Source organism: Triticum aestivum, chromosome 7B (genome assembly GCF_018294505.1).
Source record: "Triticum aestivum cultivar Chinese Spring chromosome 7B, IWGSC CS RefSeq v2.1, whole genome shotgun sequence".
In the NCBI taxonomy this organism is placed as follows: Eukaryota; Viridiplantae; Streptophyta; class Magnoliopsida; order Poales; family Poaceae; genus Triticum; species Triticum aestivum.
Genome location: NC_057813.1, coordinates 590113832 through 590138319, shown reverse-complemented (window position 1 = coordinate 590138319; position 24488 = coordinate 590113832). Strand labels below are relative to the sequence as shown.

The 24488-nt window shown below is 51.8% G+C and overlaps 2 protein-coding genes across 13 annotated transcripts; one reads left to right on the top strand and one right to left on the bottom strand.

Moving 5' to 3' along the window:
- Window positions 1–10642: 10642 nt before the first annotated feature.
- LOC123159152 (uncharacterized protein At2g39910) lies at window positions 10643–21689 on the top strand. Of its 11 annotated transcripts, none has more exons than XM_044576971.1 (8): window positions 10643–11244; window positions 11480–11567; window positions 18744–18933; window positions 19712–19793; window positions 19881–20077; window positions 20165–20229; window positions 20362–20463; window positions 21241–21689. In XM_044576971.1, exons 1-4 carry the CDS (start codon window positions 10735–10737, stop codon window positions 19749–19751), a joined length of 828 nt encoding a protein of 275 aa, XP_044432906.1. In that variant the 5' UTR covers window positions 10643–10734; the 3' UTR covers window positions 19752–19793; window positions 19881–20077; window positions 20165–20229; window positions 20362–20463; window positions 21241–21689. The 11 variants fall into 11 exon arrangements, with proteins under 11 accessions (XP_044432906.1, XP_044432909.1, XP_044432904.1 ...); XM_044576974.1 differs by having other exon boundaries at window positions 11480–11566; window positions 18852–18933; window positions 21241–21646; XM_044576969.1 differs by lacking the exon at window positions 19712–19793 and having other exon boundaries at window positions 20165–20263.
- On the bottom strand, window positions 21610–23363 carry LOC123159151 (acetylajmalan esterase). Of its 2 annotated transcripts, XM_044576967.1 has the most exons (4): window positions 23050–23363; window positions 22750–22962; window positions 22502–22650; window positions 21610–22409 (listed from the first exon to the last, which is right to left on the bottom strand). In XM_044576967.1, exons 1-4 carry the CDS (start codon window positions 23300–23302, stop codon window positions 21894–21896), a joined length of 1131 nt encoding a protein of 376 aa, XP_044432902.1. In that variant the 5' UTR covers window positions 23303–23363; the 3' UTR covers window positions 21610–21893. The 2 variants fall into 2 exon arrangements, with proteins under 2 accessions (XP_044432902.1, XP_044432901.1); XM_044576966.1 differs by having other exon boundaries at window positions 22502–22962.
- Between the last annotated feature and the right edge of the window lie 1125 nt (window positions 23364–24488).

The following is a 24488-nucleotide window of genomic DNA, read 5'->3' as shown; positions in this document are numbered from 1 at the left end:
TGCGCCGTCCATCGCCGCCCCCGCGCCGTTGTGGCTGTCGTGGTAGCCGCCACACCAGACGGCCTTCACCGCGCTCGCCGGGCCGCTGCAGCAGCTGCCATCCATCGCCACCACCGCCCAACCTTGGCTGCAATGGCAGCCGCCGCTATTGGCGGCCTCCGCCGCACCCGGCGCTCCGCCGCAGCAGCCGCTGCAGCTGCAGCGGCCACTGCAGCTGCAGCGGCCACCGCTGGTCAGCTCGGCCGCCTAGTACGGGATGCCCTATGACGGGAGTGCGACGACCTCGTTCCCATCAGCGACGCCGCCATCCCAGGGCGTCCACATCCAGCAGATCAAGTCCCCGTCGTCGCCGTCAGTGCTTACGTCTTGGATCGCTACCCGCCACATGTCGGCGGCGGTGAGGCTGCAGGCTGCTGCGTGCGGCCTCCTAGCACGTCGGCGTGTGCGGGAGGTGCGTGGTTTGCAGCTGCCGCTCCTTCAAGTTGCCCTTCGCTGCGCAAAGGACCTCGATCTTGTCCGCTGCATCGGGGATCTTGGGCATGCGGTTTCCCCCAAGGGCGGCATGCCTACTGTTTTCCCCGCGGGCAACGACCTCAAAGTCTGCGACATCGGCGGTTGGGGGGATGCACCCCTCCTTGTCATTCTCCATCACAAGCTCTCCACTCTTCCCTGTGCGGTGCAAACCAATAGCCGTCCGGCAGGGAGAAGGCATGGTGTCACCGACAGCAGCGCACCGCGTAACACCACTGCATTCCGCCATCGGCCGCCGCGAGGGCGCCTCTGCTGATCACTCTTGCGACCACTTCCAGGTGGTCATACACATGCACTCCTTTTGTCCAGGTGGTGTCCATGGGATCCAGGTGGCTGTACACGTGCACGTCCGACGTGCGAATGGTGTCCACTTTTTGTTAAGGGGTCCAAAATAAAGCGTCCCAGTCCATTTCAGGTTGAGAATAATAAAACAAGCCGAGATGTAAAAGGCTTGTTTTTAGGTGTTAGGTTTGTGTTGTGTCGAGTCATGATTATAAGTTGGTTAGGCTGCAGCTCGAGGACAAGCTGCATGTCCAGGTGGGGTGTAGTGTTAGAGTACGTAATGGGCCTAATGGGCCCATTAGTCTTAGGGTTAATTAGAGATAAGGGTCGCTTGCTTAGGGGTCAAGTAAGCCTTGCTTAGGAGTCAAGTAAACCTCTATATATAAAGAGATGTATCAATCTAATCAAGCAAGAATTAAGAAGGAAATTCCTTCCCTCTTGCCCGGCCGTGGGCAGAAAGGCCCCCGGCCGGCCCTCTCGCGCCCTCCTTCTAGCAGCCACATAACACAGGGAAGCGAGCTGCATTGCGCGTCTAGACATTATAATATACTATATGTCTACCTTTAAGACTAAAGTTGTATTTACTATACAATTGTAATGCTTATGATTGCAGAAATTTGTAAAAGCTGTATTTTGTACTCACTCGTAAAAAAATATAAGAGCATTGAGAATACTAAAGTAGTGATCTAAATGCTCTTATATTTCTTTACAGAGGGAGTACAAATTTGTACCTATATATCTTAGTGTACCCTCACTGCATCGTTATAATCTGGAGACATATAGAAGTAGGTGTCACAGATATTTTAGTTTTCTCTACTTAACATGGAATTTCTAGCTTTTATGACCCAACTTGGAAGCTCATCCTAGCCTTTTTTATTTTTTTTTATAAAGAGCTTACCCATGGCGTAATGGTGCGGCCATGGAGGTTAAACTGTGCCGGCAATGCTACTACCAAAACAGCGGTCATCTTCACCTGCTGTATCCCATGAAACTCACCGGCATAGGCAACAGGCTCTGATAGGCATGCAGGCGGCAATCCTTGCTCATTGATGGGGTGCACGCAGATGGCAGTGTGGCTGAATAGGGGATAGAGACTCTTGAAAATCAAGCAAGATTTGGGAGAATAGTTTTAGGGATTGGAAGAACCATGGTGAGGATTTGGGAAATTTCTGGACCATTCTCCTCGGTCCCTCTCTCTGTATACATCTATAGTATGTGTACATTTTACATTTTAGTCCCTAAGGAACTAGGTAAATATAGCCATACACCAACACTCCCCCTCAAGATGGGGCAAATACATCATACAAACCCATCTTGCTACAAAACATGGAGAATGTTTTTTCGGGGAGTCCTTTTGTAAGGACATCTGCTACCTGACTAGCTGAGGTTACATACGGTAGGCAAACTATCCCTCTATCAAGCTTCTCCTTAATAAAATGATGATCAATTTCTATGTGCTTGGTTCGATCATGCTGAACAAGGTTATTTGCAATGTCAATGGCAGCTTTGTTGTCACAGTACAACATCAGAGGCTTGCACCTGTACAGCCGCAGCTCTGCTAGGAGGATATGTATCCATAGTAACTCACATATGCCGTGAGCCATAGATCTAAACTCAGCCTCTGCAGTAGATCGAGCCACTACACCTTGCTTTTTACTTCGCCAAGAAACTAGGTTTCCTCCTACAAATGCACAATAACCAGATGTTGAGCGTCGGTCATCTAGGGAACCAGCCCAATCAGCGTCAGTATAGCACTCAACTTGTAAGTTTCCTTGTCTGGTATATAAAAGGCCTCTTCCTGGGCACCCTTTAAGATACCTTAGGATCCTGTTTACAGCTTCCATATGAGCTGATTTTGGGTCATGCATATACTGGCTAACTACACTCACAACAAAAGCAATATCTGGACGGGTATGAGATAAATATATTAACCTTCCAACAAGTCTCTGATAGCGCTCTCGATCCACGGGTGTACCTGCATCACTACTTAAACGATGATTTTGCTCAATAGGTGTAGCTGCAGGTCGACAACCAAGCATACCTGTTTCCTTGAGCAAATCCAAGATATATTTCCGCTGTGAGAGAAAAATGCCCTTTGACCCCCGTGAGACCTCTATACCAAGAAAATATCTCAGTTTTCCCAAGTCCTTCACTTCAAATTCCTGTGCAAGATGATGCTTCAGATTTGCAACTTCAGTGGAATCATCTCCGGTAATCACAATGTCATCGACATACACTATTAGTATTGCAACCTTGCTATTACTATGCTTGTAGAATAGTGTATGGTCAGCATTGCTTTGAACATAGCCCCTTTTCAGCATGGATTGTCTGAACCGGTCAAACCAAGCTCGTGGTGACTGCTTTAAGCCGTATAGAGAATGATGTAGGCGCAACACCTTTCCACCGGTTTGACTTGACTCAAACCTAGGAGGTATATGCATGTATACTTCTTCTTGGAGATCACCATGAAGGAAAGCATTCTTCACATCCATCTGGTAAATATCCCAATCAAGGTTTACAGCACATGACATAAGTGTCCTTACCGAATTCATCTTTGCCACCGGTGCAAAGGTCTCTTCATAGTCGATTCCATATGTTTGTGTGTAGCCCTTCGCCACAAGACGGGCTTTATACCTCTCCACCTTTCCCTCGGGGGTGTGCTTAATAGTGAAAACCCACTTACAACCTACAGGTTGCTTACCTGGTGGTAGATCCACGAGCTCCCAAGTCTCATTCTTCTCCAAGGCTTTCATCTCATCAAGCATTGCTTCCTTCCATTTTGGATCCTCTATAGCTATTTTCCAATTAGATGGTATGGACATAGAATCTAAAGAGGCAATAAAGCTTTTGAAGGGTGGATTACAATATTCATAGGAAATGTAATTGGCAATATCATGTTTATAATCTTTGAGGTGTCTTGGAATGTTTCGATTTCTAGTAGGTTTTCGCAAAGCAATCGGTAGATTATTTTCAGGAGCAAGGGTAGATAATTGATTCTCACTCTGCCCCGCGGTGCTAATAGGAGTGGCGGAACTACATGGGTTAGTGTTAGTACCTGGGTCCTCATGCATGTGAAGCTCACCATCTTGTGAAGGAAATGAAGAATTTTCTATTGCATTTTGTGTGTCTCCATGACCAGAACCATTATTACACCCATCATTATTTGTCTCCTCCCCCTGATTTTGAGCATTATCTAAAATGGGTAAACCACCTGAAGTGGAAACAAGAATTGGGCTTAATGGAGAGTCTCCATTACTACTCTCCCTTTCTTGTTGCACTTCACGTGGGGATAAGGCAATGCCGGTGTCACCTGTTGAGCCATAATATGATTCATGCTCACGGAACGTCACATCCATGCTCACAAAAAACCGGCGCTCCGAAGGGCACCAACATAAACCCTTTTGAGAGGGGGAATAACCCATGAAAACACATTTGAGAGCACGGGTATCTAATTTTCCAACAGAGTTCCTATAATCATGCACAAAGCACACACACCCAAAGACCTTTGGAGGAACTACAAAGTCATTAGAATTCAAGAGACACTCAGCGGGAGTCTTGTGACCAAGAACCCGAAGAGGCATACGGTTTATCAAATATGTTGCAGTCTTTATTGCTTCCCCCCAAAGAAATTTAGGCACATTCATTGTAAACATAAGTGAGCATGCAACCTCAAGCAAATGTCTATTTTTACGCTCTACAACATCATTTTGTTCCGGAGTGTCAACACAGGTAGTTTGATGTTCAATGCCATTTGAGGCAAGGAACTGTCCAAACTCGTTGTTGATATATTCGGTACCATTGTCTGAACGCAAGGTTTTAATAGTTGCCCCATGTTGATTTTTAATGAGAGCACATAAATCCTTAAAAACCAAGAACACATCACTCTTATGCTTCAAGAGATAAAGCCAAGTGTAATGACTAAAGCAATCAATAAAAGTCACAAACCATCGGTGCCCAGAAATGGAACGAACCTCACAGGGTCCCCAAACATCCGAGTGAATCATTTCAAATGGTTTGGCACTTCTTAAACCTATACTAGGATAGGAACCCCTTGTATGTTTAGCTAACTCACAAGCATCACATACAAGGAGCTCCTTGGGACACAACTTGAAAAGAGAGGGGTAAATACGTAATAATGCAGCAAAAGATAGATGGCCAAGCCCGCGATGATGGAGTAGTAGTTCTTGGCTAGGAGACAAGCATGATGCAAAAGCAACTTCATCACTTCCTTCATCAAGATAGTAGAGTCCATCATGCACGGTCCCAGTCCCCAACAGTCTCCCTGTCGCTAGCTCCTGAAAAGCACAACAGGTAGGATCAAACCAACCTCTACAGTTAAGGGATTTAGTAATAGAGCTAACGGATAAGAGGTTGATTGGAAATTTAGGAACATGTAGGACCGGAGATAAGGACAATGTCTTAGTGCACCTAACGGATCCATGTCCTGCAATAGGTGCCATGGATCCATCAGCTACACGTACCTTGTCCTTACCTGAACAAGGTGTGTAAGAAGTGAACAAATTTGAGGCTCCTGTCATGTGGTTAGTAGCTCCTGTATCAATAACCCAAGGGTTTGATTGTGTTGTAGAAGTGTGGGTCTGGTGAGGTTTCATACCTTGGTGTGAATTGATATAGAAACTAGATTCAGCTTTAGAGGAATCCTGGGAAGTAGACGAGCCTTCTGAGAGTCTAAGCTTGGAAGTAAATCCTCAAGAGCTCGCACATCGACCACTGGTAGCTCCCCCTTGGATGTAGTGAGGTTAGCTTGTTTTTTGTTTGCTCCATGAACTCCCCCTGGCCGAGACTTTCCTTTTTCCCACCAAGTTGGAAAGCCGTGCAGCTCAAAGCATGCATCCTTTATGTGTCCAGTCCTTTTACAATGGTTGCAAAAAAGTTTGTTTTTATCTGATTTGCCAACAAACTTTGGAGCACGTCGAGCTTGCATGGATAAGGCTGCATGAGCATCTGTATACTTTAGGCCATTCTCAGGCTGAGCCAACCGAGTCTCCTCCTCTATCACACTTGAGATAACATCATCAAGACTAAGCCACTCAGTTTTTGAGAATATAAGTTGGCGTCGAAGGTCAAATTCCTCATTTAAGCCATCAAGAAAGAGCTTGCTCACAAATGGCTCAAACCAGGTATGATGAATAGCCAAGTCTTGTTTGTCAACGGGCTCAAAGTGATGATAATAATGCAGTTCTATGTACAGTCTTTTGGTCTCACCAGCATACTCTGTCACAGACTTTGTGCCTTGCTTCAGGTTTGTCAATTCATGCATAATACAATTACCTTGCATTTTATTGGATTTCCCTGCAAACTGCTTCTCCAAAGCTGCCCATACTTCAGATACAGTAGTCATAGTCTCAACTTGTTCTGGTTCCATGCTTTCTAATAACCAGACCAACACTATGTCATTAACCTGTTTTGCGCTAGTGTCACTTAGCTGTTTTCCTTCATCGGCACTAAGCAAGTCATCATAACCATGAGAACTCAGGATTAACTGGGCATGTCGTGCCCAGCTGATGTAATTGCCCGGTCCAGCCAGCTTTACTGGATTAGGCTCAAGTGCATATTTGACTCCTTCAGGAACCACTCTGAGTTGTTGCTGCTGCTCAAACATTTTGCTGAAAATTTCATATAGCTTATCCACACTAGAATCCCCTGCTTTATCCTTGCTTGGATCTGCCATAGTTCACCACGACAAAACAAACACCCAGTCACACAGGACTTGTTTTTGAGCACTCCACCAGCAACACACTCGTGCACAATGGCAAGTAGATGTATTAGTATGAGTTGCTCTTAGATGCACACACGTAGCACAAGCAGAATATTTTAATCCGGCCACCAAGCAAAGATAAGCTTGACTTGACGAGCTCACAGGCAGTCAGTACTAATCGCAATAATCCAAAGGGAATCACAGGTGCTATTATCACCTTCTCATACAAATGGTCAGATGCAGAGGAGGCAGTGGCCGTATATTGGCGGATGACAGCAAGAAGCTCGCCTGCAGATTAACAAATCTATATACCGGCGGCAGTGCGGCTAGATGCGGCAAGACATTACTAGCTTCTCCTTTCCTTATCAACTAACACAGGGGCGACCTGATGATTCAAAGCTTACCGCCTAGCCGCCGTAGCCAAGCTGGCGAATCTGGACGGCAACACAGCACCGCCAACCTCAAATCACAGAAGAAACGCAGTGGATTTCAACCTGCTCCGATGCCATCTTGAAAATCAAGCAAGATTTGAGAGAATAGTTTTAGGGATTGGAAGAACCATGGAGAGGATTTGGGGAAATTTCTGGACCATTCTCCTCGGTCCCTCTCTCTGTATACATCTATAGTATGTGTACATTTTACATTTTAGTCCCTAAGGAACTAGGTAAATATAGTCATACACCAACAGAGACGTAGAGGAAGCCGAGCAGGTAGGACGCCGGAGCCGCAGTTTCGGACGGAGTTTTATGGAGACGGCGGCCATCTCAATCTCCGGTACAGGAAGCTGCAAATTAAGTGAGCTAAATATCAGGTAGAGTTGAATGGTGCACTGAGACACGGATGGAATTTGTAACCATACATCTTAATGCACCATATCAAAATAGGCTTCATAGATATTTCAGCTTGCTCTACTTAACATGGAATTTCTAGCTTTTAAGGTCCAACATGGAAGCTTATCTTAGCCTTGTTTTCTGTTTTGTCCCTTCGAAAGAGCCTAGCCTTATCTTAGCAGGGTGATGCACAACCAATGTCCTTATAGTCATCAGGTCAAAAAAAAAATGTCCTTATAGTCATGGTGGCATTGCACGCTCGCTCACGAAGGTTAAGCCGTGTGGGCAATGCTACTGGCAAAACAGCCTTCGCCTACGGTGTCCCACAAACTCACCAGCATAGGCAGCACCGCAACAAGCTCTTAAGCCTCTGATATGGTCCGAGGCATGGAGGCCGTCACCCTTGCTCAGCGATGGGATGCACTCGGATGACAGCGTGGGTGAATAGGGGTAGACCAAGCAGGCAGGATGCAGGAGCCGCAGTTTCAGCCGGATTTGATGGAGAGATGACGGCCATCTCGAGCTCCAGTACAGAAAGTTGGAAATTAAACGAGGGGAAAATTATCAGATAGAGTTCAATGGCGCACTGTGACGCGAACGGAATCGCACGAGGCTCACCGGTGAGGGCAATCGTCAGCGTGGGCGAGGATTGAATCATTGAATGGGATTTGGGGAAGGATGCGGTCTCCGGAGCACGGCAGGTCGCCGTGCTCGACGGTGAGCGCAGGGACTGAGGCGACCAGAGCACGCGTCCAGACCACGCGGATGAATTGCCCTCACCGGCGCATACTCGGGCGGCGCGGACAGGTCGAGCAGAGCGGGGGGCATGAGCGGAGCGGCGCCTGTTGCAGCACCAGCACGGCGGGCGGGGGCACTCGAGCGCGCGAGCGCAGCAAGTCGACGCACGGCCGCGCGACGCGAAGGAGGGCTCTCGTCGCGCGGTGGTGCTGGCGATAGCGGCGCCGCTTCGCTGCCGCGGCCGGAGGTTGGTGGTGGGTCTGACGGGTGGGACGGCTGCAGCGGCTTAGAGCATGTCTAACAGAGCCTTCAAAAACTCAACCTTCAAAATCAATTTAAGGGTTGAGAAAATGTCGTTTTGAAGACCGAAAATCCCTGGCGCAGATTAGTGTCTTCAAACCTTCAAAACCTTCAAATCAATCGAGGGCACTGATCTACGCCCCGGTCTTCAAACCTTCAAAACAGGACAACAACTATTTTAACAAAATTTCATACAACAAACATAACAATAATCAACAGCAAATAATTATTCTAGTTATGATTACAACATCAAATAATTGTTTCAAGCTCACTACAATCACTCTACTTAGTACAACAATGTTTGAATCAAATAGTACATAGAAAAGTAAAACAAAGATCCCTTACAACAATGTTTGTATCACAAATAAGACATGGAATCAAATAGGACATGTTTGAATCAAATAGGCCATCATTGGCGACGGCCAAGCAGCTGCCAGTGGTGCTCGACCAGATCATTGCGGAGCTGGGTATGAGTGTTGGCATTTTCAATTTCCCGACGTGTTTGAAGGAAAGCTTGAATGCGATCGGGGTTCCTCTCCGGTTGCACTCGGGTACCAACATTGTCATAGAAACATGGCAAGTTTAACCCCCTCTCATCCTCGAGTATCATGTTGTGTAGAATGACACAACACTTTATGATGTTCACAAGGATTTTCTTGTCCCCAAAACGAGCTGGACCCCAACAATGGCAAATCTGCTTGCAAAACACCGAAAGCTCTCTCAATGTCTTTGCGGGCTGATTCTTGTGCCCTCGTGAAATTAGCTTCTTTTTTGGATAAGGGCATCCCTCTCTTCTTTTTAATGGACTTCACAAGTGTTGCCCACTCAGGATAAATGCCATCGGTGAGATAGTATCCCATTGTGTACTCATTGTTCATGACCTTGTAATTGCAAGTTGGAGCATCACCTGAAGCTAGTCTTGCAAATAAAGGTCCCTTTGAAGCACATTGATGTCATTGAGTGTTCCTGGCAAATCAAAATATGCATGCCAAATCCATAAGTCTTGCGATGCCATGACCTCAAGCACAATGGTAGGATCATGGCTTTTACCGCAATACATTTCATGCCATGCCTTTGGGCAATTTTTTCATTTCCAGTGCATGCAATCTAGACTGCCAAGCATGCCCGGACATCCCCTTTTTTCATTTATCTCCATCAACCTCTTCGTATCTTCCTCATTGGGAGCCCAAAGATACCAATCACCATACAATCGGATGACCATCTTGGCAAACCCACGCACAGACTCGGTGGTAGTATCTTGGCCGATGCGAAGATACTCGTCACAGTAGTCCGCGGGTATGCCATAGGCGAGCACCCGCATTGCAGCCGATATCTTCTGGTATGCACTAAATCCCATGGCGCCGGCAGCATTTCTACGGTGCGTGAAATAATGCGAGTTGGCCTCGCAATCTTTGACGATTCTCTCAAACAAAGTACAGCGCATGCGGTACCTTCTACGGAAGAGGCGAGGTGGGTATGTCGGTACCTCCGCAAAATAGTCTTGCATGAGTTACTCGTGGCCGAGTGCGCGGTTCCTCTCGATGCAAAGGCGCCCTATCTGCGACCCCTTCCTCTGATCCATCATCTTCTTGCGGTCCTCAAGATCTTTCACGGCGAGAATGGCGACCACCATCTTTGTGTCATCGTCTTGTAGCAGCCCTCGATGTCCGAATCGTCCGAAGACGACCAATCAGAAAAATTCGACATCGAATCCATGTCCATCTCCATCTATTATCAACAAATTAAACAAGCAATTAAACAACGGAAAAGAAACAACAAAAATAGAAGGGAAAAAGACTTGCCGAGTCGGGCTCGGGCGGAGGCGGAGTCGAGCTCGGGCGGCGGGGCGGCGGGAGGCGGGAGGTGGGGCAGCGGCCAAATCGAGGCGCGGTGGGGCGGCGGGGGACGGCGGCGACGCGGCGGGGAGGCGGGGCGGCGGGGGACGACGGTGGCGGCCGAATCGAGCGTGCCGGCGCCGGCGGCTCCCGGTTGGGTGGAGGTGGAGGGAAGGCAGTTGGGGGGAAATTCCCTCCCGCGTGCGTGCGTTGATCGAAATGCAGACACCTTCAGTTTTGCCTCTCTATCTGCACTAGTGCAGGTCCAGTGGGAAAATGAGGGTGCAACCTTCAAATTTTTTTGAGGGTTAAAGGATTTGAGGGTTCTGTTCCGCGTCAAGTTTCGACCTCAACCTAAAAAAAAAAGTTATCTTGAGAGTTTGACCAATTTGAGGGCTCCGTTAGACATCCTCTTAACTCCTTCAACCCTCAATGGACGGGCCGGGGCCAAAGTGACCTTTTGCAGTGGGACGGCGCTCGACCGCTCTGGCAAGAAGCCATGCCGCCGCCAGCCACAGTCGCCCCCTCGGCGGCCCTCCGCCGCGAGGACCTCCTCCGAGTCGCCGCCCCGCTCCGCTCCCTGCTCTCCGCGGCGCCCTACGCGCCCCCCGAGGGCTCCGACACCTCCGTGAAATCCCTCCTCGCCTCACTCCTCCCGTCCCCCTCTGAACCCCCGACGGGCGGGGCCGGCAAGGAGGCCGTGGACCTGCTCCTCTTCTGCGCCGCCGCCCGCGCTGCCTCCGCTGAGGCCCCCGCGCTGCACTGGGTCCCGGAGGGGCTCTCCAGGGCGGCCGCCGCCGCCATGGAGGAGATGGCGGCGATGGGCGGGTGGGGTGGTGTCCCGGAGATGTTGGTCGCCATGATGCCGGAGGCGTTGCCGCCGCTGAAGGCCGTGCTGAAGGACACGGGCGTGGACGCCAATGATGATATGATGATGATTGGCGCCGTGAAGCCGCCCAAGGAGCACGCCTTTGTCGCCGCGCACCAGTTCCGGTGGCTGTTGTCTCAGGTTCGTGCTCCATGATAGTTACACAAGCTTCATTCTCTTTGCAATCAGTAAATTCTAGGACCATAGCTGGATTGTAAGGAGTAGTTTATTTAGGAAAACTTGACACCTGCTTGAATCAAGATGTTCAAATTACTGTGAGAAACAGAAAATGTGTTGCAGCAAGTCCCTATGAAAATGTGTTGAGCCATTTCAGCATTAAAGGTGTTTACCGTAGTTGCTTCTCTGAGTGTTTCAGGTTAATTACCCGAAGCTCGGGGATTTGTGCTGGTTAGTCATTCCATGTGCTTTGACGGCATTGGATCATTGGTCGCCAGATGTCAAGGTATTATGATGTTCTTTTTTGGTTTCTCTATTGAGGATAACGTTAGTATGTGCTGAATAGCAGTGCAACTTTTTCTTTAACTGCATTCAGCTCGCTAAGTAGTGCTTATTTCAATTTCCTCTAAATTGCTGTTGGTGGGCATATTGAGTGAGAAATATCCATATGATTGACAGGAACAAGGAATGATTTTTTTTTTTTAGAACGAAGACGCCAGATGCGTCCGGCTTTAAATTAATAAAGCCACAAACGGCAGAGTAACAACACCACAACCAACGATACTACAAGGACACAGGCCATCCCGGCCAGCACAGCAGATCGACATAACAAAGTTCAGGCCCGACTTAACAAACTACTACCGCAATACAGGGCAGCGCCCGTACAGAGCACGCAGGCTCGTCAAGCGACAAAAGGGACCATGCATGCGCGCCATGGTCAAGGCTCCCTAGCCAGCACATAAACTTGCATCAGACGAAGTTGGGCGGTCTGTAGCATCTCAGCATCACTGCGCTTCCCCAACGGACTCCACTGCTGCAAGAGAAGATTGCATTTGAAAATGATGTTAGCCGGATGCGAAGGGAAGGTTCCTTCAATGGTGAATTTGTTCCTAATTAGCCACAACGCCCAGAGGAGAGCCCCAACACAACTCCACATAACTCTTTCTGGGCGACCGTGGATCGAGCCAAGGAGTTGGGACAGCTCCGCAGCCGATCTAGGGTCCCATTGGACACCCGCCGCCTCCCTGACCGCGCTCCATGCAAAACGAGCCAGAGAGCATGTGAAGAACACATGCGTGGCATCCTCGGGAGCCCCACACAGCGCACAAGGGCCCGTGGCCGGGCCGTTACGTTTGGCCACATTAATGGAGGTGGGCAGCTTATCGCGGAATAATTGCCATATGAAAAGCTTGATTTTTAGGGGCAGCCGCGCTTTCCACAGGCCGGTGCTCGCGTGTTGCGCCGACCCTCGACACAACTTGCGGTACAAGGAATTGACCGAGAATTTCCTGGAGTTGGTAAGCGCCCAACTAACCGCGTCCGGTTCCCCTGACAGGGTGGTCGGCCCGATGAGATGCATCATACCCGCAAGGCTAGCCTGCTCTAGCCCCGTCAACTCACGTTTGAAGTGAATCGCCGGCGGTGACGGCCCGAGTGCCGCCGCCACCGTGATCTCTGGCTCGACAGCAATGTCGAAAAGCTCCCGAAATTCTGCCCAAAGGGGTCGGGCCCCGACCCAATGGTCCGTCCAGAAACGGGCAGAACGTCCATTCCCGATGGCAAACTTTGCCTCCATGGCAAATGCCGGTTTGATCGCCTGCAGGTCGTTCCAGAAGGGGGATCCCCTCGCCCTCCCTTCGAAAAATTTCCCTCAGGAAAGTACTTGGCCTTGAGGAGATCGACCCACAAGCTCGTAGCCCCCTGGGCAAGTTTCCAGATCCATTTACACATCAAGGCTATGTTAATGAGTCTGGAATTGGTGATCCCAAGGCCTCCCAAGGCCTTGGGTCGACACACCCACGCCCATTTCACCATATGGTATTTACGATTTGGGCCGGTTCCTTCCCAAAAGAACTTAGCGCGGGGTGTATCAAACTTCGCATGAACCCCTTCCGCGAGCAAGAAAAGGCCCATGGCAAACATAGGCAAGGAGGAGAGGCTGGAATTCGTGAGAATTAGCCTAGCAGCCTTGGAAAGGAATTTCCCTCTCTAGGGGCACACCCTCCCACGAACCTTCCCACACAAAGGATCCCAATCCTCTATAGTGGGTCTTTTAGTGTCAATAGGCAGGCCGAGTTACGTAAACGGAAACTTGCCTACTTTGCAGTTAAACAGATCCGCTATACGCCTTCCCTCCTCCGACTCCACCCCCATCGCGATCAGCTCACATTTGTGAAAGTTGATCTTAAGGCCCGACATAAGTTCAAAACTAATCAGGATCGCCTTGACCGAAGCGATGCTGTGCATGTCCGGGCGGAACATTAGCAGTGTGTCGTCCGCGTACTGCAGATGCGACACTCCCCCAGGAATGAGATGGCCAACCAAACCCTGGATATGGCCAGCCGCCGTAGCTCTTGTCAGCATCGCAGACAGCGCGTTAACTACGAAGTTGAAGAGCAACGGAGACATGGGATCTCCCTGCCTAAGCCCGCATTTGTTCCTGAAGAAATGCCCTATTTCTCCATTCACAGAAACAACGGTTTGGCCCCCCGAGACCAATTGCATTACCCGGTGGACCCACACCGCGGAGAAACCTCGACCCAAAAGGACCTCGCGCAGAAACTCCCAGTTAACCCGGTCGTACGCCTTCTCGAAGTCTAGTTTCAGAAGAACCGCCGGTTCCTTTGTACGCTTTAGCTCGTGCACGATCTCCTGGAGAGCAAGAGGACCCTCGAGGATGTTGCGCCCGCGCATGAACGCAGATTGGTTGCGGTTTATCGAATGTTGGGCAATCGGGCCTAATCGCGTCGCGCTAGCTTTGGCACAAATCTTAAAAGGAACATTTATGAGCGCTATAGGGCGGAACTGTCTAATGTTGTTGGCCCCCTGCACCTTCGGAATGAGCGGGAGGACACCAAAATTAAGGCGAGCGATGTCGACCGTCCCACGCATAAAGCCGTTGCAAATCTCGAAGATGGGGCCTCTGAGAATGGGCCAGAACCGCTTGAACATAGCAACCGGCCACCCGTCCGGGCCCGGCGCGGTGTCCGCTTTCATCCCCATTAGGGCGGCGTCGATTTCTTCAGGGAGGAAGGCGAGACCCAGCTCGTCATTTTCAGTCCCCAGGACACGTTGGGAGTCCTCCCAGACCTCCGCACTAAGGCCCGCCCCTTGGGCCTCGCTCGAACCCATCAGGTTAATGTAAAAATCATAAATGTGGCGGGAGATGTCCTCTTGTCGCAACAGGAGCCCCTGCTCCGATTGTAACCTGAGGATGGCACACTTACGGCGACGGCCATTAGCGTAAGCCTGAAAATACTTGGTATTGGCATCACCTTTAAGCGTCCACTTAAGGCTGCTGCGACGCCGCCAGTAATCTTCCTCTGCCCTAAGTAACGCTTCGACCTGCCCCTCAAGGGCGTATCTGTGCGCCCATTCCTGCTCAGAGAAGGCGCGAGCATCCGCCTGGGCGTCGATCGTGGCAATCTCATCCATAATCGAGGCGCGAAGCAGTTTGTCAGACCGCCCTTGGTTAGCACCCCACCCCTTAAGCCACGCTCGAAGCCGTCCCCCGACGGCATTCCAGAATTCCATCGGGCCACGCTAGGGTCCAACCCGCTGGACGCACGCTAGCCAACGTTCTTTAAACATCGACTCGAACCCTGGTACCTCAAACCAGGCCGTTTCGAAGAAAAAGCGCGTGCTGCGCCGTAGCCTATCCTTCCCAGAGGAGTAGACTAGCGAAACGTGGTCAGACCCGATGCGGGTCTCCGCGACCAGCGTGCACAGAGGAGAGCCCATCTCCCACTCTGGCGACATGAACACCCGATCGAGCACCGAGCGGACAGGGTTCAACTGCTTATTAGTCCACGTGAAACGCGCGCCTGTCCTGGCCACTTCCCTAATGGCCATGGCGGCAATTGCCGCGTTGAACATGGACACGCGCGGCCAATTAATGTTACTGTTGTTCTTGTCAGCTCCCGACCTAATCAGGTTAAAATCTCCCCCCACGAGAACCGGAAGCGCCACAGCGGTCACCGAGGTGACTTTCTGTTGGAGTTCTCCCAAGAACTCCGCCGATCGGGAATGATCGGCAGGCCCGTAGACCTGGATAACCACCATCTCATGGAGAGAAGCACGAATGCGAAAGTGGGCAGCAATGAAGAAATTACCCACATCCCACGAGATAATTTCGTACAAAGCGCGGCTACAACCCAGCAACATCCCCCCGAGTGCCCAACGGCCGGAGAAAAGTGCCATTCGAAACGCTCCAGCGGATCAATAGTAAGCAGCTCATGGAAGCGGAAATCGGATCTAATGGTTTCCTGCAGGCCTACAATGTCCACGTCCTCTTTGCGCATATATTCTTTTAATTGGGTACGCCGCCCCGCGTGGCCAAAGCCACGAATATTCCAAAATAAGGCGCGCATCTAAATAACCCGGTTGCGCAACCGAACACCCCTAGAGGTGATCGCTTTCGCCACACGCCTCACCTTGCCTCTGCAAGGCGAGGGAGAGGAGGCAACCCCTGTTGCTTGTCCCCCCTCTTCGGGCACCGAGACGGCAGCGACGACCCCTCCCTCGGGGTCCCCCGTCCTCTGGTCAGCTCGCGCTGCAGCAGCAGCCGCGATCTCGGCCTGAGCCAATTCCTTGGCCTTGACCAGCGAGATCAACTCGCGATCCCCCCCCCCCACGCAAGAAGAAACAACCCCGCTCACCTCTAACACCTCAAGTAAGTGATCATCCGAAAAAGCATCTAAAACTGCAAAGCGGGGGGAGGATTACCTGAGATCTCCATGTTTTTCTGTGCTTGGAGAAGTTGGGCCCGCTGTAGAGACGGCATGTTGCCCTTGGCCCCCTTGGAGCGAGAGCTCGTGCGCACCGGCACCGCAGGCACCGTCTTGGTACGCTTGGCCTTGGAGCTCCGCGCCATCATGGAGGCCTCTTGTAACAGCGGGTCGACGGAGACGGGGGCAGCGGGAGCCGCCAGCGCCATGACGGACTGGCGAGGGGTGGGAGGAGCACCGAGCGCCTCCATCGCCCGCACCGCCTCCGCATTGACCTTCCGCACCGCCGACTTCTTCATCATCTTGAAGGAGCCACTGAGGGGGGAAGCGCGGCCACCAGCGATCGGGGACCCTCCCGGAATCAGACGCGAGGGGCTGGGGGAGATAGCCGTCGGAGAGCGCCCGCCAGCATCCACCGGGGCCAGGGGGACGCCACCAGGGGAGGAGAGGACACCGACCCCAGGTTGGATCCGTACTGGTTGGGCACCGAGATCGCCATCGATGCAGAGCCCTTCCCCCCAGAAGCATCAGGCGCCGCCAACCCCTCCGCTGGCGCAGCAGCACCAGGCACCGAGATCCCCAGCTTGTCCCATGCCGCCGTGTCAATGGAATCGTCCTCCTCCATACTAGCGTCCGGCTCGTGCTCCTTGTTCTTGCCCTTGGAGTTGTCCTTGTCATGGTCGCCCGGGCCCCCTCCGCGCGAAGGTGGAGGAGGTGGGGGCAGGGCAGGGGCTGCCGGACGTGGGCTGTCGATCTCCGGCTCGAGCTTGACGTTGTACCCCGCGCCGTTGAACCAGATCTGAACAGAGCCACGCAGCTTGGCCGGCACTCGGCACGCGAAGAGCATGCGCACCGGACCCGCGCGGATCAGGGACACCTCGTCCACCACCAGCGGCCTCCCAATCATCGTAGTGGCCGCCATCAGCCTCTCGACCCGCCTCTGCTTCGGGGGAATGCCCCACAGCTTCACCCAAACTTCTGGCATAGACAGCGCTTTTGGCTCGGCGAGGGCCGCATCCCTGATATCCACTGTGATGTTGTTGATAGAGAGGAAAAGTTTACCGCTGTGCGTCGCCATCCGAAGCATGACCGGATCGGGGAAAGCCACCGAGAAGCAGTCGGCGTCGAAAGGGGTCACCATCCAGTCCCACGCACCCTCGAAGAGATGGGGCAACTCCAGCTCCAGGATCTCCTTGGATAGGACGCCGGGCGCCGCCGAGACCAGGGCGGCGTTGGCCCCCAGTGAGCACGCGGAAGCCGCATCCGCCTCCTCCGGATACTGCAGACAGAAGAAGCCCCCGCCCGCGAAAGCATGGCCCATCGACTGGAGCATCAGAGGCTTGGCGCGCATGGGGCAGTGAGCCGAGGCGTGTCCCTCTTGGCTGCAGAGCACGCACAGTTGCTTGAAGGAGCACTCGTTCTGGTAGTGCCCCGAGCGGCCGCAGCGGAAGCACTCGGGCCCCTCCGCCTCCTCAACAGGGATGGGCTCCGCCGCCGTGCCCTTGGAGGAAGACGGCTTCACCGCAGCTTTCATCGCCGGCTTGTGTTTCTTCATCTTCGGCTTGGCGTAGGGATCGCCGACGCGGTCGCCGCCTTGGGGAAGAAGCGACTCCTTGCGCTTGAGCTCCAAGCCCCTTTTCTTGTACTCCTCCTCCTTTTTCCGCTCCTGCTCCTTGAGCCACCAAGGAGGCGGCGGTCCCCATCCGCCATCCTCCCCGGCCCGCTCCGCAGCGCGCTGCTTCGCCTGAGCTCGCAGCTCCCGTTCCCTCCGCCTCTCCGCCTCCGGATCCAGCTCCCCAGCTTTGTCCGCACGCCGATCCGCCCTCGAACCCATCGCGACAACCTCAGCAAAGGAGGCCACGAGAGGAGGGGGAGGAGCAGGGAAGGAGAAAGAGCGAGCGGATCTGCCGAAGCGCCGCACTTTGGCTTTGGTGGCTGGAAACCCTAACGAGCAATCTGGAGCGCCCCGACGGATCCACAGCCACCTAAATACCGGGCGCACCTCCAGCGGGCCAGGGGAAGCGGGCCTGGGCTGCTCAGAGAGGCCCACGACCACACTAGCCTCACCCACTATAGTGGAGGCCGCCTGGGCCATGCTCGGCCCCCCTGGGCCGGACGGCCCACGTCCAGGCCCAACCCCGCCGGCCCAATCAGCCCGCCGTCGCCAACCCTAGGCCAGCCAGTGGGATCCTCCGCCGCCGCCGCCCGCGGACCAGCCGCCGCCGCAGCCCCTAGCCTAGCCACCCGCTCCGGCGCACAAACCGCGCCCAGCCGCGGGGAAGGTGGCGCCACCCCTGGCACCGCAGCGCAGTCGGCCCCCCCGCCGACCCGCGGCAGCGGTGTCGCCACTCCAGGACGCGACCGAGCCCGCCTCGGCGCCCCTGGCCGACGAGCACCCCGACCCCCGGGCGCAAAAGCGCGCCGCCGGCCGGATCTGAGCGAGCCCCCTAGCTCCTCAGCGCGAGCCACAAACTCGCCGAGCGACGGCGACGACACTGCAGCCCGCCGCGCGTCACCCTCACCCTCCTCCGCCTCCGAAACCTCGCTGTCACTTACCTCGGCCAGAGCCCAGAACCTGCTCCCACTCCACCCCCGGGACGACTGCGCGCCCGGGGCCGGCGACGGGGACGCGCGCGCCGGCCGCCCCGCCGCCCTTACCTCCGACCAGGCCCCCGACTCGCCCGCGCCAGCGGGGTAGCAGAGATCCGCCGGTATTGGCCAAAAAGACCACTCCTCAACAAGGAATGATTAGCTTCATGCACATAGCAAAGAATGTGAAAGTAGCAGACTTAAGTTTGTATGAAGATGCAATACTTGATGCTTGTTGCCATAACATTCCTGCAGATGATGAGTTATGGTATCGTGTTGTTGAGGTATCAGTGCTGCTCTTGACTTGCACTCAGAGAAGTAATCCACGTAGCCCTTGGTACACTCTTTTCCTACTTGTAAATTCTCCATTTTATTTCTGTTGTAAACTCTTGGATTTTACATTGGAGTATGGGTATTGTATAAGATATTTATGTTATAAATGTACAGTGTACTACTCATCTGACATATTGAGAACTGTGGTATAGCCTTTTCCTTTTGCACCAAAATGCAAGTGAGGGTCCTGATACTTTCTTGACGACCCGGGAAATCCACATTTACAAATGGAATGGCTGAAAACTGAAAAGCTGCCTTTAAATTAATGAGATAAATTGGCCCTGTTTGTTTGGGCTTTTGCTTCTGCTTTTGCAGCTTTTCCACTTTGGTCAAAAAGCCATAAAAGCTCCTAAATAGGTGCTTCTGGAGCTTTTATGGCTTTTGGAGCCAAATATTGTTATATTGATTCATCAAAAGCCGCAAAAGCTTCAAAAGCACCTATTTAGGAGCTTTTATGACTTTTTGGTCAAAGTGGAAAAGCTGCAAAAGCAGAGGTAAAAGCCCAAACAAACAGGTACATCATCTTCTCCTTTTGTTTGTCACTAGTCACCATTGTTTTTAAGGTGTCTCGCCTTTGACGCTTAGGCAGCAAGGCGCCCTGGCAGTGCCTTGCAGTTATGCCCGCTTTAGGTGCTTAGGCGTCAGGGCAGTGGGTATTCACGTTAGGTCGCCTTACCGCCTTAAAAACATTGATAGTCACTGTTTAGAAAAGCAACTTAGATGGAATTTGTTCTACTTATATTGAAGTACATCATAATCATGGGGGAATCTGAGATTAACAGTTATTGGCTGAAGAGTGGAAAGCTAGGACAAAGACACTGACTTAAAGTTACTCAGCTGTCTACTATTATGAGTTTTATATAGGTACCATCAATCTGGTTCATCTCTACTATAAACCTCAACTACATATCTTGTCCTTTTCCTTCAACTTCAGTTTTCCATTGGTTCCAGGTACGACCGCATACTTTCTGAGATGTTGGGACACCTGGAACGTAAAACCACTAAACAAAGAACGTCGTGTTGCATGGCTTACCCTTATCGGGCCAGTTTTGGATGCCATGGGCCTCTTCCTATTGGCACATTTTCGTCTCCTGTTCTCTCTATTTTCCCAATGGATGCATGCTGATGATGATAGAACAGTTCTTCTGGTAAGAAGGTTGTCCTGATTATGGACAATGTGATTATCTATGTATTAATCACATTTCTTTAATATTTCAGCCATGTATCATTTGCAGGTGTTAGAGCGAGTTCATACATTTATTAAGCTCACCTGGATCAGGAAGTCACCCTACACTTCAAGGTACTAGGGAATATGATACTCCCTCTGTAACTAGGTAGTACTACTTCTTAGGATCATTGTCATCTTTTGTTTTATCTACTTGGCACTTGCTGAATCTGGAAATTTGCAACTCACTTTTTTTTTTGTATTTAGACTGGTGGATGAGCTTGTTCTTTTGTATAAGGAGTCGGCCACGAGAAAGAGCCGTGAGATCATGCGAAATCACATAGTGGAAATACTCGTGTTACTCCAGAAGTAAATTTATCCTTCACTAGTGATTTTAGTTTTTGCATCACATTCCTATTAAATGGCTTTTGGATATCTGTCAGAGTAAATTAGGTTCAGAAATTAGAATAGTACACTGGTTCAGAATGAGTTGGCTGCCATTCTACTATCTTGGTGGGCAGTTAAATTAGTTATCTTGTTCTTCACTGTATCATGCTTATGACTTTTACGAATTGGTGCTCAAGATAACCTTTTATTATCTCATCCAAGCAAGTTATTACATCTGAAGATAATTTATCTAATCAACCAATGTGGCCTGGCGCAGTGGTCAAGTACTCTCCACTTGTGCCAAGAGGTCCTGGGTTCAACGTGTTCTCTCTGCATTGCACTGTGCAGGGGTAGGGTTTGCCTCGTATAATCATTCCCCAGACCCAGACCCCACCTGGTGTGGGAGTTTCTAGCACTGGGTCTGTCCAATCAATGGACTAGCTGAACAATACTTCTGGCCAGGGTAAAAATATTTAATGTTAACCTTATATTATGATACTGGAGTGGTGATGGGTGTAAAGTATTCTGATCTTTAGATTGTGCACTCAAACCAGGTCAGTTTCTGTCCCGGGAGAAACTGGTTATCTTCTGTTGGTTTCTGCCGCTTGGATTCAGGAGCTAATTGCTGTTATCTTAATATTTACTACTACATATCCAGCCAGAACTCCTACTTGAATTTTTTGTACTTTGCCGCATTTCATCATTTCTTCCTCTGAGATCTGTCATTCGGTCTTCTCATGGTAAGATGTACCCTTGTAGATGCAAGGGACAGCAGTTTGAGGAAGCTTGGAAGAAGCACGAAGCTGACCCAGATTTAACATTGCTGCTATCCCGTTTCCAAGAACTTTGAACCGGAGATCATTCGCCAGAATTCTGAGCTCAACTGGTATTCTCAATGTAGATAGTTGTTTAGCATATATCAAATCAAGGCTGTTAAATCTTAGCTCTCAGCGTTTGGATTTGTGCACATTTATTTGCTGGTAGGTTTTTCCCTGTAAGATTTGCCCTTGTACTCTCAAGGATCAAAGCTCGCTGGAGGCTTTGGAGTCCAGATGAAAGCGTGATAGCACTAGCTAGATACATGAACTGAGGCAACATACCAGGGGCAAGCCACTCTTATGCTGTAACTTTGCAACTTCTTTAGAGGAATGTAGGTTTGTACTAACTGTGTACCAAATCAACACGTAAAATCCTCTCATTTTACTTGAGAGACTAACTTTGTTTGTAACCGTGTACCCTGCTCAACATGCTAAAACTGCATCTTTACTTTTACTTTACCTCGTAGTTTAGTCTGGATACATAGTGCAGAGCACATATATAGCATATATAGCATAGCCATGGAAGAACTCATCAAAGGCTCAAAATGTCGCGGCGAGGTTTCCATCATCTAGGGGAGAATCAAAACAGTTTCATCACGTCTGCCCATTCTTCTCCGGGAAGTTGAGTATCTGTGGCTGCAGGTACCGGCCGTGGTAGATGAGCCTGGACATGGCCTTGTACGCCGCCTGGGTCATGTGGATGCCGTCCCAGCTCACGTACGCCGACGGGTCCGCGCACACCGCCGTCCCCTCCACGCCGCACATCAGCCTCAAGTCGTAGTTGTACCTGCCGCCGGCGCCGCAGCACGCCTTGTGCGTGCTATTCGAGTCGAAGCCGAGCGCCGGGGCGCCCTTGAGGAGGCTGAGGAAGGAGTTGAAGTAGTCTGCGTAGGCGATGGCCGCGTCTGGGTATGACGCCTGGAGACCGGCCACGGCTTGCTGGAGCTGCGTGTTGTGCTTGGCGGCGAAGAGGTTGAGGTCCTTGAGGCAGGCCGTAGAGTCGTAGGCCGAGGGCTCCGGCGCTGCCATCGCGGTGAGGTAGCTAGGGAGGCAGCCGATGGGGAAGTTGCCCGGGACGATGACTCTGCTCGCGCCCATGTCCAGCACTTCCTGTGATGATAGGGGGCAACGACTCGACAGAGTTAGTTCCTGAGGTTAATCGTTGGATGTACTACTTGTGATAGAAGATGTTTTGATGGTACCTTGGTGGCGTTGATGATGGTCTGAACCACAGCTGGGATCATTTTCTCCACCTCACTGACAGACTTGTTTGCGTAGAAGGCGAAGTTGTAGTCGTTTCCTCCGATCTCCCCGACCAAAACCAAAGATGATTGGAGCCTTTTGCGTATCACTGCACACACAGATTTTACATATAGAATTAGTATGCCCGACTGTTGAAAACAGAGTGTGCATTGAGGAGTAATAAGAGGGAAGGAAATTGATGAATTGCCTGCATGAGTGGCGTAGGTGGACTTCATGGAGTCCTTGAACCACCGGAGCTGCAGCTTGAGGGAGTTGGAGGTGAAGGGCATGGAGAAGCTCCCGTTGAACTGGTCGGCGAGGTCCATGGCGGTGGCTCCAGCGACGGCGAAGTTCACCCCATGGGCGAAGCTCATGTTCTTGGCCAGGTAAGGGTTGAGGAACGGGAGGCCCATGTCCTGAGCTGCATTTGCAGACGAGAGCGGTACACTCAGTGCCATGTACTGAAGCAGAGGATGCATGCACTGCCAGTTGGGACGAACGTACGTACCGAGGAAGTCGATCATGAGAAGTCCGTCGGAGCACCGGCCGGTGGGCCGGCCGAAGGTGACGCCGTAGGGGAGGTGCTTGATGGTCTCGAAGGCGCCGGGCGGCGCCTCCTTGGCCAGGTTCCCCGTGTCCGTGATGGAGTCGCCCAGGCTGTAGATCGCCGCCACAGCGCCGTTGTCGCCGCCTTGCCCGTGGCAGCAGCACACGTGCGAAGCAGCGACGAGGAGGAGGAGGAGAGACGCCGAGGAAGCCATGCAGAAAACAGTTGTAAATGATGAGAATGCGTGCGTATCTCGACAGGACTCGGTCGGAGCTGGCGAGCGAATGGTCGATGAGCTCCTGCTTTGCTACTGTCTCCTTTTATACGCGGATGATGGAAGGGGCAGGGCACAAACAGTGGCCGGGCGTTCTAGAGAAAGGCGTGAATTGACGGAGGAGTGTGGCCATGCGTGCGCGTGTGGGTGTGGCAAAGAACAAAGGAAGAACATTCTTTCTTTTTCTAGGGAATTTTAAGTGCCATGTCGCGCGATTCTGTGTGTCTGTCGCTTTGCTGCTGACAAGGATGTCACGTAGGATCGGATACGGTCCGAGATCGTGGGGCTCGCGATCCGCTCTGCTTTGGACTAGAGTCATCGTGACCACAGAAAGAAAGAAAGGCATCATATCAGCAAGGAAAAGAAGAAAAGGCAACAACCTGCCATAGCTCGCCTCGCACGTACGTTTGTCTGAAAACCCAAGCCGTCGGACCGCGTCCCCCACCTCCTTCTCCCCTCCCTCGCCGCTACCGGTCTGCGCCACCGGGCAAAGCACGGTAGGTGCTGGCGACGGCAGGGCCGACTCTCCTCTCCACGCGTGGGGGCTCGGCGCGGGCCGATGTTCCCGGCCGGTGACGCGGCGCTAGGTCAGGGCGTGGTGGCACGCAGGCGGGCTCGGAGGAGGCTCTCGGGGCTCTATCTCGGGGGTTGCGGCCGGTGGTGCGGCGGCGGATTGATGTCGGGCTAGGAGTGAGAGGAGGCGCCTTTTGCTCTTTCTACCATGGTTGGGAAGCTGTGTTGAAGATCGTTGGGGGTTTCTCGGACGTGGATGCCGGTCCACATGGGTGGCTCTCGGGCGGGCTGCATGGTGGTGGTGGTGGCGGCTACCAATCTTGGTCGTGTGGGCGGCAAGAGGTGTAGTGGAGGGTGGCTCGGGTGGTCGTTTTGCCTTGCAGTGACGACACCCTGATCCAGACTTGGGGAGCTGGTCTCGTCGCGCTCGTCCTAAAGACACATGATATAATCTATGCCAATATAATAGCACATACATGCAGATGGAGTCAAGAGCATGTACCGACGCCTGGGTGGCGGATGTGTGATATTGTGAGGAAGAGCCCTGGGGATATAGCCGATGAACAGTGAACCTCGTAAACAAATCTTGATGTTGTGGCACCTGTGATTGCTT

What these genes read in the sequence shown, in the direction of transcription:
- LOC123159151 (XM_044576966.1), bottom strand. Translation starts at nt 23,302, where the DNA reads ATGGCTTCCTCGGCGTCTCTCCTCCTCCTCCTCGTCGCTGCTTCGCAC. An exon ending in TCTCATGATCGACTTCCTCG is followed by an intron (nt 22,963 to 23,049) that starts GTACGTACGTTC and finishes CTGCAAATGCAG; the next exon opens with CTCAGGACATGGGCCTCCCG. An exon ending in CCATCATCAACGCCACCAAG is followed by an intron (nt 22,410 to 22,501) that starts GTACCATCAAAA and finishes CTATCATCACAG; the next exon opens with GAAGTGCTGGACATGGGCGC.
- LOC123159152 (XM_044576969.1), top strand. Translation starts at nt 10,735, where the DNA reads ATGCCGCCGCCAGCCACAGTCGCCCCCTCGGCGGCCCTCCGCCGCGAG. An exon ending in TCCGGTGGCTGTTGTCTCAG is followed by an intron (nt 11,245 to 11,479) that starts GTTCGTGCTCCA and finishes TGAGTGTTTCAG; the next exon opens with GTTAATTACCCGAAGCTCGG. An exon ending in TTGGTCGCCAGATGTCAAGG is followed by an intron (nt 11,568 to 18,743) that starts TATTATGATGTT and finishes AGACCACTCCTC; the next exon opens with AACAAGGAATGATTAGCTTC.